At 41.4% G+C, this 18,197-nt stretch overlaps 1 protein-coding gene across 1 annotated transcript; it reads left to right on the forward strand.

Moving 5' to 3' along the window:
• Positions 1-16,452: 16,452 nt before the first annotated feature.
• LOC127101795 (uncharacterized) lies at positions 16,453-17,972 on the forward strand. The gene is made up of 2 exons (XM_051039240.1): positions 16,453-17,218; positions 17,401-17,972. Exons 1-2 carry the CDS (start codon positions 16,453-16,455, stop codon positions 17,970-17,972), a joined length of 1,338 nt encoding a protein of 445 aa, XP_050895197.1.
• Positions 17,973-18,197: the final 225 nt, after the last annotated feature.

Here is an 18,197-nt window from a genome sequence, read left to right on the forward strand (position 1 = left end):
CACGTGAAAAGGAAAAAGAGGCAGAAAAGGGAAAAGGGCAAAAAGCCAGAGAACGAAGGTTGAAGGAAGGAAAAGCTTGGAGCTCAGAGATTGCCGGATTTACTCAGGTAAGGGGGGTTTATCACCGATTAATGGGTATTATGGGATAATATGTGATGGGTAGTGAGAAACCATTGATTTGCCTCTGATTGAATGATGTATGATAAATTTGTGAACTTTTGGGATGAACGAAATTGGGATTAAAATGGAAGAAATTCGTAGGAATTAGAGGTAGAAAGGTTAGCAATTTGTGAAATCGAAAGTGTATGATTCGTGTTAGATGAGATGAATGAATTGTATGAAAATTGGACTGTAGAAGGTTGGAATTGGATAGATCTCGTAGCAGAGAAAGCCATAGCAGATCTGGGAATTCTGGGTTCTGGTCATACGCGTATGGCACTAGGCAATACGCGTATGAGATGGCTGGTACGCGTATGGATGAGGCCTTACGCGTATGGGTGAGAAAGATGATGTTTTGAACGTGAAATTGTCTCTGTTGGTACGCGTAGGAGAATGTGGTACGCGTAGCATACGCGTATGGGAGTGGGCAATACGCGTATGGATTTGGGCAGGAATGGGCAATACGCGTATGGGTATAGGCAATACGCGTATGGGCAGACTTGTGGTTTTCCTGAACTGTTGTTGTGCAGTTTTTGGTTGTTTAGGCTGAGCGATGTAACTTAGCTGATGTATGACGTAGTAGGGATCATTTCCCGTTGTTTTGAGCAGTATAGGTATTAGTAGAGTGTGCTAATACTGTGTTTTAATTATTTGATATGATATGATGTGTTGATACATGTGTTGATGATGTATGATGAAATGCATAATGCTGTGAATGTATATATTATGCATGTATTTGTGAATGGACTGTTGTATGGCTTAGAGTGTGAGCATGTGTCCATTGTGGATTGTTGTTGATGTTGCATTGCTAGATGATTAGCGTGCATAGCATAGCCTGTGGGGCTGTAGCTAATTCCCATAGTGAGGAATTAGTGAGTAAATCATTGTGGAATTGTTGTTGATGTTGGCATGCTAGGTGATTAGTGTGCATAGTCTAGCCTTTGGGGCTGTAGCTAATTCCCATAGTGAGGAATTAGTGAGTGAGTCACTAGGTCTCAAATGAGTGGGACTAGTGAGCTTAGTAGCCGTATCTGGAGGGATCGGTGAGCTTGAACTATATGTTCAAGAATAGTCGGTACCGCATGTGTGGAGTCTCATTGCATAAATTATGTATGGCGTATAATATGAATGGATGTATTCCAATATTATACGTGTGTTTGTGTTGGTGTTGAGTATTATGTTGAGTTGACGTGCTGTTACTGAATATATGTTTGGATTAGGGTGATGAAATGTGTTAAAATTACTTAGCATTACATAGTGTTTTATAATGCTTATTATATTGATTGAGGAACTCACCCTTACAACCGTTTTTCAGGTAACGAGCAGTGATTGAGTAGGAGCTAGTAATTGGAGTCTAGAGTAGTTCTTTAGTGGGTCATGCTCTGATAGATGTAACATCGGGACAGGATGTTTGACTTGTTTTCATTGATGATTGTTGAATAAGCTTACATGTTTTGTATTGATGTTGGATTCTATTCCGCTGCGAATTATGCAAATGTTTTATTTGATTAAATAAATGAGCATGACAGGATATTTTGATGATTGTTATGAAATGATTGTGTGGCACCCTTCGGGGCATAATTACTCTGATTGATATTTTTATTATTTTAATTAAATATTTGGGGTATTAAGAAGGGTGTTACAGGACTCGCTTAGGGAAACCGGGTCCCCAGCAGACTCGCCAGCTGTCGCAGCCTGAAAAATACAGAGGTGCGAAAAAACAACCGGCGAGAAAGAAATGACAGAAGAGTCGCCACCGTGCGTTATTTATCCCAAAGGAGGGAAAGGAAACGCTCGAAGTAAACCTGGAGAAAAGGAAAGGAAAAGGTCTCGCAACCAAATCTTGGGTTCGGGAGTCGATTATGCGAAGGGAAGGTATTAGCACCCCTACGCATTCGTAGTACTCTACGGGATCCACTCTTGTTGTTTCTTGTCTAAAGGGTGTGTGTTTATCTAATGTACTATTTACTAAAAGGAAGGGTCAAAGAAAATGACTCGCACGGATGTCGCATCCACTGCATACGTATCTCATCTGAATATGAGAATCAGAGTCTTCGTAGCTCGGGTTCCTATGGGTTAAGGGTAATTGTGCTCGCTAAGACATCGCGTCTTATGCCTACGTATCTCATCCGGAATGAGAATCAGAGCAAAAACGTAGTTCAGCTAACTACGGGAATAAGGGTCTCGATTGCAACTAGGGCAAGAGAAAGGGAAAGTCTCGATCGCAACGAGGGCGAAAGAAAGGATCGCAACAAGGGCGAAAGCAAACAAGGATTAGTTGTTAGTTGTTAGTCAAACTCGGCAAGACATCGCATCTTGTGCCTACGTATCTCATCTGAACATGAGAATCAGAGTTGCCGTAGTTCGGCTACATAGGGCTTGCCATCTGAATATGGACTTACAAAGGAAGACACCAGTTGTGTCAAAGGAGAGTGGGCAATGTGTTCACGTCCTAACAGCAGGTGTCGCAGCTCGCTGAATCGAGTCTTAGGCAGTTACCTCTTTGCAATAGGATGGATTGACATGCCACAAGATCGGAGACGCTCGGAAAGGTCTAGAAGTGGGGGAGCTCTGCCCTAGAGTTGTCATGCAATATGTACTTAAGTGTTAGGATTTACAAATGGGAATATCTACCCAATGTTAGCATGCAAAGAATATGGGAATTCTACCTATGTTATCATACAAAAGAATAAGGGAATCCTACCTATGTTATCATACAAAAGGATATGGGAATCTTACCTATGTTATCATACAAAAGGATATGAGAATCTTACCTATGTTATCATACAAAAGGTTCTATCTAATGGGTGCTACCTAATCGGAACAAGAATTGACGAGTGGAGCAAGGAGAGGTGCTAGGGATAAGGGTAGATGGCGATGCACGAAGCAATCGACTTACAAGGTTGATGGCGATGCATAAAGCAATCGACTTACAAGGTTGATGGCGATGCATAAAGCAATCGACTTACAAAAGGGTGGATGAATACGTGCTGGTTCTGTTAGGTTTTGAAAAAATGATTACTCGACGTTGGATCGAGGTTTTGATCTTGTTTTGAAATGGTTATCGAATGTTCATTTTAATTCTTGTATTAACAGATGAATAAAGAATGAAAGAATAAATATTATACATTTCATGGGAGAGGGGTACATTTGTTATGAATGGGGATTCAAAGTATTGGAATAATTAAATCGGGTCCAAACAATAAATAATGCAATGTATGAGTGTAAGTGCAAAGGAACCGGCTCATTGTAAGAAAGCCCAAGAGTAAGCTATGTGAGGTTGATGGCGATGCTTAAAAAGCAATCGACTTACAAGGGTGTGAAAATGGGCTCGATATTAAATCGAGAAAAATATGATTTTTATAAATTTAAAAATGGTTTTGAATGAATGATGAAATTAAAAAAATAAAATAAAAATAAATTTGCATTATTAACAAATGAAACTATGAGTATAATAAAGGCATAAACATTAAAAGAAATGAAAATTATAAAAGAAAATAAAATAGCTAAAAGAAATAAAATGCCAAAAAAATGCCACACATGAGTATTGAACCCACCCCACTCAAGACTATGATACTACCCTTCTCCACCAGACCACTCATGGTTAGTTGTTATTTTGATGCTAGACTGGATAAATAAACTAAAATGGATTAAAAATTAGAATTAAAATAAAAAACTAATAAAAGAGAAAACTGTTGGACTACCGGTAACTGAACCCAGCCGCTTGGCTGTTGGGTTATCAATGGGGAAGAAGTTGGAAACATAAACACCATTATTAACTAAACCTAGGAATTCTAAGCAAAACCTTTAATGTTTTTTTAAAAACCAATCATGTTTAAAATAAAAATAAAAAAAAGAAAGAAAATAAAGAAAACGAAACAACAGACACTTCCGTCTCCCTCTCACACTGCGTCTCTCACCATCTCATAAACTCTCTCAAGCTCAAAGAAAACGCTCCCTCAACTCTCACCCTTCTCTCTCAATCGCGTATTTGTTTCATCAAACATTTACTGAATTTCTCCAAATGCCAAACATAAACCAAGAACCATGAGTCAAAGAAAATGAAATCAAATAACATTGAAATCTCAAATCGAACTCAAACCTTAGGGGTTTAGTTTGCCGTCGATGTGAATTAAAGAGGAATGGAGAAGGAGCTTACCTACAGTGTAGAGATTGGCCCCAAAGGATATTCAGATAATTTCTTGAGCCTGCACTTTTCTTTCACAAATTCCTTATTCTCCTTCTTCTTGATCTCTGGTATGTAGGATGAAAGTCGATGATGTTGTTGATGTTGCTTTCGCGAGGATTCCTGCGGTGGCGGTGAGTTTGCAAGCTCCTGATTTCGTCTCTCTTGTGGTTTTCTTTGATTTTTTGGGATTAGGGTTTATAGTCTCTTTTCCGCCTCCAGGTTTTTCGTTGTTGATTCCCTCCTCTTACTGATTTGCTCTCTCTATTTATCTCCCAGCTTAGGGTTTTGAATCGGTCCCCTTGTGTCCAAAAGTGTATCTCTGCAAAACACTTTTTTGATGCTCAGAATTTGGTCCATCTCGTTTGATACTTGGATCTGGAACAGGTAACCTGAGCATGTGCCTTCTTCTTTGTTTTTGTCTCTATTCTGTTTTGGGATATTTTCTGGAATTACTGCCTTTGCTAATTACTCTATCTTTTTTACTGCAGTGAATTAAATGGAACATGGGTTTGATTCAGTGTTTCACAAGTCTTTTTCATTTCTTTTGTTGCAGCAAGCATGCCTAGATTTGGCTCATCATCACAGCTCAAAGCTTAAACAACTTTGACTTAATGATGCAAGATTAAGGCATGTTTAGCCTACTGTTTCCATAACTGGTTTTTGGTAGTGCATATGGATGAACTCTGTGGAAATGTTCTTCCAACTCAGCATAGGGTAAATTGTTATGTTTGATTTTGCACAGGTTGGCACTAATTGGTTTTGTCTAGTCTGTGAACTCATGTTGTGCCCTTTGCCCAAAGCATTGGTGTGGCTCTAATTGGCTTTGCTTAAGACTAACTGTTTATAGGTTTTGCACTGTGGTTTGGTGATCTTAGTAGCAGCTTGATACAGGTTTTCCATGGTTGTGGTCTCCAGGTTCCCTTTGACCTTGGCAAGGTTTTTAGAAGGGTGTGGATTCAGTTTAGGTTCTGTTAATCGTTGAGCATTGTGTTGGTTAGCATGTGAATTGTTTACCATTGGATAATGTTGCAGGGTTGTTATTGTGCGCACATTGGCTTGCAGGATGCTGTGAGATGCTGCTAATTCTAGACCAGACTGTAGCAATGTTAGGTGTGTCCTGAGTTTGCTGATGTTTTGTCCAGTAGATTTTGCCTTGTGAATTTTGGCTTCAACTTGCTTCTGCAACAGGGTTTCAACTGGGTTCAGCAGTATGATTCTAACTTGATTTTGCAACATGATTCAGCTTCAGGTTTGCATTAGGCTAGATTTCAAAGGGCTTGGACTTAAACCATGATGTAAGGTATAATTTAACAGGTATTCTGCATTATGTTTCTGTCTTTCACCTTGGATACAACCTGTTGTAACTAGCTAATGATGAGGGTTTGCATAACCTGGCAAATTATTTCATGTTGTTTTGGACTGAACAGTTTGACTAGCCTTCACTAAGAACCTTGGTTGCATGGCTTGGTTTCAATTCCAATATGCAAGATCAATTTGTTATCAGCTAGTTCCATGCCCATTCATACTGATTTATGTATCCCATGGGTTGTGATTTATGTTGTGATTACCTTGACTTGAGTGCATTGCAAACTTCATGGATGACTGTTTCTGTCTTGGTTTTGCAGCAGGATAACTAGCCTGGCTCAGCTAGTATGCGCCCTGGTATGGGAAGTAGCATCATGGTCAATATGGATTGATGACTCAATGTGTGAAGTTGCTCTTGCATTACAGGTTCACATTGATCTCAGGTCACAAAGGTATGGTTATGCTGATTAGTTGGAACACAAATGATAAGGATATGGGGTTGTCATTTGGAAATTGATTGAACTTTGTTATGAAACCTTGCAGGCTGACTGAATGGCTTTTGGATTTCCACTCACATGGAATTTGCCAAGCTGGTATGACGCAGGGCTGGAACAAATGGAGTTGTTTGGATTATGGAACTATTATGACTGAACCATGTTAAGTGCTTTCCACTTTTGAACTTCTTTGTAGCTGTTACGCCCTGCTGTTGTTGTGCCTTGTTTTGATGATTATGTTAGATGCCTGCTGCATGTTGTCTTAGCATGATTGTTGCAGCATTGCATTCAACTTCTGATGTTTGCTTGGTTGTGTGCCTGAAACATGACACTATCTAGAACAATAATTTGCACTACATTGCCCTGGTAATTGAGTCTGCTTGCCTTGTTTAGCTGCAGGATTTGTTTAGATGTGTTGTAGCATGCTAGCATGATGATGATGTTATGGTGTTGTTGCAAAGCATTGGGCAATGCAATATGTGTGCAACAGGATTGTCTCTAGATTTCCTGATCAATCCCACGAATCTTTAACACAACAGATGAAAACTTGGACTTCTTTTCTGGTTTGTATCCGGTTAATCAGACGCTCCCATGCTTTTACACAGTCCTGAAGTTTCCCCTTCTTTAACATATAATGAGCACCCAGCTTCTGCACGCCACGGCGGTTTGGCCAATTAGTGAGAAATTCTGCTGATCCTAGAGGCAATGTCTCAGTTAATTGTGGTTCTGGAGGTGTTGCATCTGGCCATCAAGTCCTGTGAGAACAAGTTCTGAGCGATTGCCGTTATGCAGATGAGATTCATATTGTTTTTGTTTTTGTGTGGATTAGAAGGCTGAACATTGGATCATGCTGCTGGAAGAGTTTTGTTCGAGTTCAGTTATGTTGGGCATTCATGGAGTGTCGAGCTTGTGAAGGACGATCATTAGAATAGTGCCCCATTTCTTGACAGTGCAAACACGATGAAGGCCTCGGGTTGGTTTGATGCGAGTGTTAAGCAGGTTCGAATAAGGCTCATGCAGCAGATTTTGCCTTAGACTGTTGTAGGATTGTGACGCTGCAAGGTTTGTAAGGTTGGCTGGGACTGATGCGTCCTCACGTTAATGTGCATTCTGCAGATAATACGGATGATTCCACTCTAACCTTGCCCATGGCTCTGACTTATGGTTTGCCGGTGTGAACGAGAACATGTGATATTTGTAGTATGCAAGTGAGATATCTTCCCAAGTATGAGTCACTAAGAAAAGCTCCAATTAAAGAGAAGAAATAAGTGGTTCCCATCCATATGCCAAATGTGCTTGCTGTCTCAACATTAGTTTGTTTCAATACTAATTTTTGAGAAGAGAACCAAATTTGCTTCCACTCCAGAGAAAGCCGATGCAATCAGTCCTTGATTCACTAACAACAACGATGCACCCTTCCATCTACCAGTCCTAGCTTTCAAAGCAGGTTTTCCATAAAAATCAACGGATCCATCTCCAGTGCAAGAATTGATACAGTTCTCCTCATGCTTGTAAACTTCAATAGCCTGAGAGCTAGAATCTTCTTCGTTTCCGTCCATTGTTCGTCAAAGACTGCACTAGATAGGGTTTAGGGAATTTGGGTTGACTTTGGTCAAAGTTGACCAAAAAGTCAACTGTTGACCAAAGTCAACAGTTGGTCAAAAATGCCAAATTTTGTATTTTCTTGTATGGACTCACATGTAATGGTTTACAATGACATGAAATAGATTGAAATGGATTAACAAATGGTTTGAAATTGGTTTCCAAATTGTTTTGTCTTATGACTTGAATGTTTGACTTTTGAAAAATAACTTGACTGATAATGTACATGAACAAGGTCATGAAATGAGACCATAAGGTTAGGGTTTTGACATAGCATCCATGAACCAATAACATGACTAGCAAGTGGCTTGAAACACAAGAAGCATTGTTGTTCAGATGACCCAGACCATAGATGTATCCACAATCACATGAACAACACCATGACTTTGGACCAAGACCAATCCTCATATAAAAACAAAATAAGGTTAGGCCAAGCATGCTAAACAAACATAAAAAATTCAAGACCAAAATCGGGGTATGACACCCATGGCATACAGCTGCTAATTGTCTCTCTTCGATAAGGCTCAACTCGTTAAACCTTGTTCGAATCCACTCGGCTTCATCAAGCTTGACGTCTAACAAGACTCTCAGAGAAGGAATATCCACTTCAACAGACAGGACAACTTCCATACCATACACAAGGGAGTAAGGGGTTGCCCCGGTCGACGTACGTACTGAAGTATGGTACCCATGCAAAGCGAAAGGAGCATCTCATGCCAATCCTTGTACGTTACGACCATCTTCTGCACAATCTTCTTGATATTCTTATTCGCCGCCTCTACAGCACCATTCATCTTCGGTCTGTAAGGAGAAGAATTGTGATGTTCAATCTTGAAATCTTTACAAAGCTCTTTCATCATCTTGTTATTGAGATTCGAACCATTGTCAGTAATGATCCTCTCAAGAACCCCATAACGACAGATGATTTCCTTCTTGATAAACCGGGCAACCACTTGTTTGGTAATGTTGGCGTAGGAAGCTGCTTCCACCCACTTGGTGAAGTAATCAATCGCAACCAGGATGAAGCGATGTCCACTAGAAGCAGTAGGCTCAATCTTCCCAATCATATCAATCCCCCACATCGCGAATGGCCAAGGAGAATTCATGACATTCAGAGGGCTTGGTGGTACATGCACCTTATCAGCATAGATTTGACACTTATGGCACTTCCGAGCGTATTTGAAACAATTGGATTCCATAGTCATCTAGTAATAACCGGCTCTCAACAATTTCTTAGACATTGCATGACCACCAACATGGGTACCAAACGAACCCTCATGCACTTCTTGCATCAACATGTCTGCTTCGTGTCTATCCACGCATCTGAGCAGAACCATGTCGAAGTTCCTCTTGTACAACACATCATCCTGATTCAAATAAAAGCTTCCAGCTAGCCTTCTCAGAGTTTTCTTGTCATTCTTTGACGCACCTTCAGGATACTCCCGGCTCTTGAGGAAGTTCTTGATATCATAGTACCACGGTTTCTCATCAACAACAGACTCGGCTGCAAACACATACGCAGGCCTCTCGAGTCGATTCACCGCAACATGTGGCACATGATTCCACCAATGAACTTTGATCATGGAAGACAAAGTAGCCAAGGCATCAGCCATCTGATTCTCATCCCGGGGGACATGATACAACTTCACCTTCTTTAAGAACGTCAGTATTCTTCTGGTGTAATCTCTATAAGGAATCAAATGCGGCTGGTTGGTATTCCAATCTCCATTGACCTGGTTGATCACTAGAGCGGAATCCCCATAAATGTCAAGTGTCTTGATCCTCAGATCGATGGCTTCTTCTATCCTCATGATACAAGCCTCATACTCAGCCTCATTGTTGGTGACGTCAAAAGTCAATCTGGCAGAAAAAGGTATATGAGCACCTTTAGGATTGATAAGCACTGCACCAACACCGTTACCGCTCATATTCACAGCCCCATCGAACATCAATGTCCACTTGTCATCAGGATCCGGTCCTTCCTCGACAAGAGGCTCTTCACAATCTTTCATCTTAAGATACATGATGTCTTCATCAGGGAATTCAAACATCATCGGCTGATAATCCTCGATCGGTTGCTCGGCGAGGTAGTCTGACAGAATACTACCTTTGATGGCCTTCTGCGACGTGTACTGAATATTGTACTCAGTTAGAATCATCTGCCAACGGGCAACACGTCCGGTGAGAGCCGGCTTCTCAAAGATGTATTTCACTGGATCCATCTTAGAAATCAATAAAGTGGTATGGTTCAACATATACTGCCTCAGTCGGCGAGCAACCCAGGCCAAAGCACAACAAGTTTTCTCAAGCTGTGAATATTTGATTTCACAGTCGGTAAACGTTTTGCTAAGGTAGTATATGGCATGCTCTTTTCGACCAGACTCGTCATGCTGTCCCAATACACACCCCATCGAGTTCTCAGTCACTGATAGGTACATTATCAGAGGTCTCCCAGGAACTGGAGGGATAAGGATTGGAGGTTTCTCTAAATATTCTTTTATTTTGTCAAAAGCTTTCTGACAGTCGTCATTCCACCTGATTGCTTGATTCTTTCTTAGCAATTTGAATATTGGTTCACACGTGGCAGTTAGGTGAGATACAAACCTTGCAACGTAGTTCAATCTCCCTAAAAACCCACGAACCTGCTTTTCTGTTTTCGGTTCAGGCATTTCTTGAATAGCTTTGACTTTTGCTGGATCAACCTCAATCCCTTTCTCACTGACAATGAAGCCCAACAGCTTCCCGAATCTCACACCAAACGTACACTTGTTTGGATTCAGCCTCAGTTTGAACTTTCTCAGCCTATCAAACAACTTCTGCAAATTTACCAGATGCTCCTCTTCTGTCTGCGACTTCACAATCATATCATCCACATACACTTCAATCTCTTTGTGCATCATGTCATGAAAGAGAGTCGTCATAGCCCTCTGATAGGTAGCACCGACATTCTTCAGCCCAAATGGCATCACCTTATAGCAGAACGTGCCCTAAGGCGTAATGAATGTCGTCTTTTCCATGTCTTCTGGCGCCATCTTAATCTGATTATATCCAGAAAAACCATCCATGAAAGAGAAAACCGAGGATTGAGCCGTATTATCAACCAATACATCAATGTGAGGTAATGGGAAATCATCTTTCGGACTCGCTCTGTTCAAATGTCGGTAATCGACACACATTCTGACTTTGCCATCCTTCTTCGGGACAGGAACAATGTTGGCCACCCACGGGGGATAAGTCGTCACTGACAAGAAACCCGCATCAAACTGCTTCTGAACCTCTTCCTTGATCTTAACAGCCATATCAGGACTCGTTCTGCGAAGCTTCTGCTTGACTGAAGGACACTCTTCTCTGAGAGGTAGCCTATGCATCACAATATCGGTATCCAACCCAGGCATATCTTGATACGACCAGGCGAATATCTCCACATATTCTCTCAGCATCTCAATCAACCTGCTCTTGACATCTTCCTTCAAAGCAGCCCCGATCTTAATATCTTTTCTGGCGTCCTCAGTACCAAGATTGACAATCTCCAACTCCTCCTGATGAGGTTGGATGACCCTTTCCTCTTGCTTCAACAATTTGACCAATTCTTTAGGGAGTTCACAGTCTTCCTCACTCTCCTCTTCAGCTTGGTTGACGGGATTATTGAAATCATACTGAGCCATAACAGAACGGTTCATAGTGGATTTAGTGAGATCACTTCTGCATGTTTAATGGTTTATTTTAGAAAAAGAGTTCAAGAAAGTCACAAAAAACAAAAACATTGCCATTTTTATTTTTGAAAAATGAAAAACAAAAATAGAAAGACAGGGATCACAAAATTGTTTGCAAAACGTCCTTTATTAATGATATCATTGAAAAACATGATGAGGCCCTACAATGAACCACTACGCCTTGGGCAGAACATAGGGTTTTGTGCAAAATGAAAAACAAAAGAGAATTACTCTGTTTGAAGAGTAACTTGGACCACATCTTCTGCTGTCCAGTTGTTGATCATCTCCCCTGGTGCACACGGGCGAACCCAGTTGTCCAGATCACAATCACTGTCACCATCTTCACTACTGGCTGCAAAGACGTCACCGTGATTCATCAGCCCAGCGCTGGTAAAGGTACTCGGACCTGTCTGCACACCCTGCTCCGCCTGCAGAGGTTGATAGCCAATTCCAAATTTATCTTCTTTGATAGGCAAATCCACCATCTTGCGCCAGCCTTCTGCTCTGCCAGAGTTGACAACCTCTACCGCCTGCTTATACGATGCAATTGAGGCACTTGGCTTCTTCTGCTCAGCAAAAGCCACCCTTTCAAGAGCAACAGTCTCGAATGCCTGGCATAGAGTTTCATGGATCTCACCATCCACCTCCACATACTTGAAAGAGGATAGGTGACTCACCAGAATATCTTCTTCACCACACACGGTCACAATCTGACCGTTCCAGACATACTTCAGCTTCTGGTGGAGAGTTGACGAAACTGCCCCAGCTGCGTGAATCCAGGGACGCCCCAACAAACAACTATAGGCGGGATGGATGTCATAGAAGATGATATCGAATACCTCCGGACCAATCTTTACCGGCAACGTGACTTCACCAAAAACAGACCGTTTGGATCCATCAAATGCACGCACAATCAGATCACTCGGAGTGAGGACAACCCCTTCCACATCAATCTTACCCAGGATCTTCTTAGGCAGCACATTCAAAGATGAGCTAGTGTCTACCAGCACATGTGACAACACTGCACCTTTGCACTCCATATTGATATGCAGGGCCTTGTTATGGTTACGTCCTTCAGGCGTTAAGTCCAAATCTGTGAACCCCACACCATGCCTGGTACTCACATTAGCAATCACACCCTCCAATTGGTTGACAGAGATCTCTTGAGGCACGTAGGCCAGATTCAGCATCTTCAACAAGGCGTTACGGTGTGCCTCAGAGCACAAAAGCAATGAGAGGATAGAAATCTTGGACGGAGTCTGATTCAGCTGATCTAGGTCATGAGTAAATTTGGACATATTTTAGGAAATGACTATTTTACCCTTTTTGGCTCATTTTGTTATTTTTGTGTTAAAATTGCATGTTCCCCCTTGGATTAGAAGTCAATCAATTCCTAGGACTTAACATAGAATTTTAATCATGATTTGGATCAACTTTGACATGCTCCTTTAGGATTTCTAATCTAACTTAAAATATTCAATCACTTTCTAATGCATGATCCCTTATGATAGATTCTAACAATTACTAATTTCAATTAAATCCAAAATTAGTTCCCTTCAAAACTAAAATCAAAAACCATGATTAAATGGATCAAAAGCAATTTTGATTAGTTAAATCCTTTGAACTTGTATAATCCCCTAGTCTAATTAAGTGACTAAAAGACCCTTGGTCACTTAATAGGACTTTTCTTCCAAGTTGTGGAGATCAAGGCCTCAACTCAAGATCTTCCATCAAGGCGTTCTCAGTCATATCAAGCAGCGGATTATTCAAGCACATCAAAGGTGGCGTCTTCAGCTTATTCAAGCACATCAAAGGTGGCGTCTTCAACACTTGTTAACTCAAAGTTAGAAGAGTGTGACACGAGCCTTAAGCAATGGAGAAGGAGTGAGACTGGAGTATTCCTACCCCCATTCTGAGTATCTTTGGGTATGGGACGTATGACCCAACGCTCATCGTATTCACCTATATTCATAGACTTTAGCACGATTCTAATCATACGATTAGCAAGTCTATCTTCACAAAGCAAATACGACAAAAAGCAAGGATAACAATCAACAACTTATCAATCATAAATCAAGTTGTACGATACAAGCTTTAAGTAATGGAGAAGGAGTGGGACTGGAGTACTCCTACCCCCATTCTGAGTATCTTTGGGTATGGGACGTATGACCCAACGCTCATCATATTCACCTCCATTCATAGACTTTAGTGCAATTCGAATCTAACGATTGATAAGGTCTTCATCATCTTTCATTGCAAGAAACAACTACAAAGATTCTTCTCTCTATACTTGAAGTTTAAGATGAGAATTACATGCCACGAGCCTTAAGTGGTAAAGAAGGAATGAGACTGAAGCTTTCCTACACTCATTCTGGATATCTTTGGGTGCGAGACGTTTGACTCGTTGCTTATCGTATCCACCTTTACCCATTGACTTTAGTGTGATTCTCATCCAGTAACTATCAAGTCTATCCATTCCATTCAAATCATTTCAATCTCAATCATCCATTTCCTCTTGCCTTCTATCAATTTCTTTTCAGCCCTAGTGGGCTGAACTACGAAAGCTTTGATTTCCTTATTGCACAATGAGGGTACGTAGGCAGGAGAACCCGGTTTCTTCGCGAGCTATCTTATTTATCAATCACCTTCTCTATCCCATGGACCACTCTCCATTCACGTAACCTATACCATCTTTTCGAGATCAATCTTACTTCTCCTTGGACTCCTCGTCCATCCTTTTAGGACGTCCTGAGGACAGTCCGTCTCTTCAGTCATCTTTGTTTGGCTCTCATCCCAAACACTAACTTCATATTTGTTTGGCTCTCATCCCAAACACTAACTTCATCCTTGTTTGGCTCTCATCCCAAACTTTTAATTCATTCTTGTTTGGCTCTCATCCCAAACGTTCAATTTATTCTTCTTCGGCTAACACGCCACTTTGCTCTTCGATTGAGAGTCTATCCTTCACTAGGATCCAAGATACTATCCTGATTTGATCTCGAATTGCCAATTCCCCAGCAAGTGACACACAACTCCTTACATTTCTTGTGAGACCCTGTGGCTTAGACAAACATCTCTCTCCCTTTATTCTCGTAGTTCTGAATTACGATTGCTCTGAATTTCTCATTAGACAATGAGAATACGTACGCACGAGGATGCGAATCCTTGGCAAGCATACTTCTAATTATTCCTCCTTCGCCTTAGGGCACCATCCATATCTTTCACAATTCATTATCTACCCTCGGTCATAAATCGTTCATCCAGTGACGTACTGTCTCTTTGACATCGAAATACACTTTCTTTGGAATTCTATACATACCCTTTTAGGACGCCTAACGAATAGTCCTCATTTCATTCCTAGAGTTGTTTGGCTCTCATCCCAAACATTTAATTCCTTCTTTTTAGCTAAAACCCTACAGTGGCGGTCCGCTAGTCCACGTATTGGTTAACGTTGTTTCCCTCTATGGTAGAAATCTCACTTCTCTTATGGATTCCAATACACTTTCACCTTTCAATTTCAAACAATACTTATCCGGTCACTTGTTACCACCATATACTCTATTCCGTGACTTCAGTCACTTCACTCCATCCATCTCCATGATGCATTCATAGTCTACCTTCATTCACTCCATGTGATATACCTATTCTTTGAGCCAAATACAATATACCTTTATGCTCCATCTTGTACCCCTTTTTGTGAACCAAGAGACGATTTGTTCGTCTTGTCAGACCCTGTAGCTTAGACAAACATCTCCTTACTTACTTTGGAGTCGCACTTAGGCAACCCTTTCTTTTCGGTTATTCCAATACAATGATACAAGTGCTATACGCCCTCACTTATTGGTTCACACCAGTTTTACTCTTGGGTTCACATTTTCACCCCTTGTTGGAGTTCAAACCACATTATTCTTCGGTTCAAATCATACTTTTATCACACTCCTTTCCACCTCCTGCCTCTAGTTCCTTGAACTACGAAGCTCTGAATTCCTCATTGCACTATGGGGATACGTAGGCATGAGGTCCCCAATCCTCACCGAGAAATTTATCTATTTCTTTCCTTTTCCCATTCTTTGTGAGTAATCTTTAGTTAACACCTATTCGAGCGAGAACAATCAAAACGGTTCCCATGGAGTACGATGGATGTTTGGGGTGCTAATACCTTCCCCTTGCATAACCGACTTCCTTACCTAGTATATCTCTTTCCCTCGGGTTTTATCGATGTTTTCCCTTCCCTCTGGGGATAAATAAAGTTCGATGGCGACTCTGTTGTATGTTTGAGCGTGCGATACGTTCTGGTATATTTCCGCTAGCTTCAGCTGGCGACTCTGCTGGGGACACTTTGTTACTGGGAGTATTTCCTAGTCGCTAAAAGGAGTCGAGCCTAGTTTAGGTTGTTCCCTCGTTAGTTTAGGTGCTTAACTCATAGTTATACTCACTTTTATTTACCGCATTTCTTATCCGCTTTATGGACATATCTGTTACACTGTTGTTAGGATGGGTTAGATTACATGAGAGGAAAGCTCTATACCCGAGCTTAGTATACACATAGGTTAGACTCGTGGATACTCGTGTACACCTGCATTTCACGTGTTGGGGGTCACGAGAACCACACCCATACTAGATTCACTTGGAAGTACTTTTGTCCTGTGAGTATTCACTATGGCATGGTATTTTCCTTTTGAGTCGATGACTCTGGGAGACCTTCTAGGGACCACCTTGGAGCATAGTCCACACCTGTGAGAGGGATATGGGTTTTCATTGCAGGAAACCATAGACTCTACCTACCTTGATACTCATGCTATGTCGAACTCTTGAACTTGCAACATGTGGCACTTACAGATTGTCCAGAACTTGCCAGGGTTCCGACCCCATGTGACTTATTATCATATCATCATTACATTATCATTCATCATGACCAAAATTTTGCATATGCATGTATTTTCCAAGAATCCAAGAGTCAAGTCTATTCACCAAGCAATTGAAGTGAAGCATGAATCCCGAGAGAAAGAGCATCCATAATTATAAGTTTATGGAACCTCCATTGGCTGTGTTGAGAGGACTTGGGGCACGTTTAGACCTGAATCACAAAGACGCCTTCAAGGAGGCATATGGTAACCTGCTGGGTATTCTGAACACCGAGGTCAGCATCACCGTTGTGCATACATTGGTGCAGTTCTACGATCCACCACTAAGTTGCTTTACTTTCCAAGATTATCAGCTAGCTCCGACATTGGAAGAGTATTCTCATATTTTGGGTATTAGGATCAAGAACCAAGTGCCCCACATCCTCACTAAGGAACTTCCTGAATATCGAGAAATTGCTGAAGCCCTGCATATGGGAAAGAAGGAAATAGAATTGAACCTGAAACCAAAGGGTGGAATCCATGGCTTCGCCTCTAAGTTTCTCACGGATAAAGCTATCACGTTCGTCGAAGCTGGAAGCTGGACGGCCTTCAACGCCCATCTAGCTTTACTCATCTATGGGATTGTCTTGTTTCCGAACATGGAGGAGTTCATAGACTTGGCCTCCATTCGCATCTTCTTGACTCAGAACCCGATTCCCACTCTTCTAGTTGATACTTATTATTCCATCCATGTAAGAAGCCAGAAGAAGAAAGGGACTATCGTCTGTTGCACCCCTTTAATTTATAAATGGTTTATTTCGCATCTACCCAGTGAAGGTCTTTTTGTCGAGAACAAAGATAACTTGAAATGGTCCCAGAGGATCATGTCCTTAAAAGCCGAAACATTCCTTGGTATTCTCGAGTGTATGATGGTGTCAAGCTCATCCTCAATTGTGGGGATTTTCCTAATGTACCTCTTCTTGGTACAAAAGGAGGAATCAACTACAACCCGAGGTTAGCATTGCGATAACTTGGATATCCTGTGGTGGATAAACCTGATCTCGAAAGTGTATAAGGATTTGTTTTATACGAAGGAGTCAAAGAGCCAGAGTTGATCAAGAAGATTGTCAAGGCTTGGGGGTCGATTTATCCACAAGGAAGAGCAGAGATGGGTAAGAAGAACTGTATCGCCAAGGAAGCTTACACCATTTGGGTCAAAAGCATTGTCAGTGAGGTCTTATTGCCGTTCCCGTCCGAACCATCCATGAACCTCCAATCTCCTGAGCTAGAGAACCAGCCAAATTCTGAGATGGATGAGTTGAAGAAGGTTATCAAGACTCTAGAGAAAGAAAATGCCGATCTCAGATCTAAGCTTGCTAAGATCTCATTAGAGAAAGAGACCTTGAAATTCAATCTGAATCAGAAGAGAGACCGAGTTCGTCAAGCCGATGATGAGGTACAGACAGAGGTTTTCAAAAGACTCAAAGTGGGTGAAACTCTCAAAGGGACTTATGCCAGCCTGAAAACCAAAAAGAAGCAGTTAGCCGAAGCCCAATACCGAGATGGTAAAGCAGAACTAGAACACATGGAGCAAATGAAGAAACTTCAAAGCCTGCTAGAAGCTTGTAAGAAAGAGTTGAAGGATGAGAGAAGCCATAACAAATAGCTAGAAGTCACCCTTCGCCAGAACTAGTACGAGCTGAATAAGAGGCTAGAAGAGATACAAAAGCTGAAGGAGCAATCACATGGGAACCCGAAAGACAGCAACATACAGTTGAATAAGCGTCCTGAAAACCCCTCCGACCGAGGGAAGACAATTGTAAACAACATTCCAAGCGAGCCAGATCACGACCCCCCACCTGAAGGGAGTGTGATATTGGGAAAGTGGGGT

Source organism: Lathyrus oleraceus, chromosome 1 (genome assembly GCF_024323335.1).
Source record: "Lathyrus oleraceus cultivar Zhongwan6 chromosome 1, CAAS_Psat_ZW6_1.0, whole genome shotgun sequence".
Taxonomy (NCBI): Eukaryota; Viridiplantae; Streptophyta; class Magnoliopsida; order Fabales; family Fabaceae; genus Lathyrus; species Lathyrus oleraceus.

Coding starts and splice junctions, on each gene's coding strand:
- LOC127101795 (XM_051039240.1), top strand. CDS start 16,453: ATGAATCCCGAGAGAAAGAGCATCCATAATTATAAGTTTATGGAACCT. Junction 17,219..17,400: donor AAAAGCCGAAACATTCCTTG/GTATTCTCGAGT, acceptor TTTTATACGAAG/GAGTCAAAGAGCCAGAGTTG.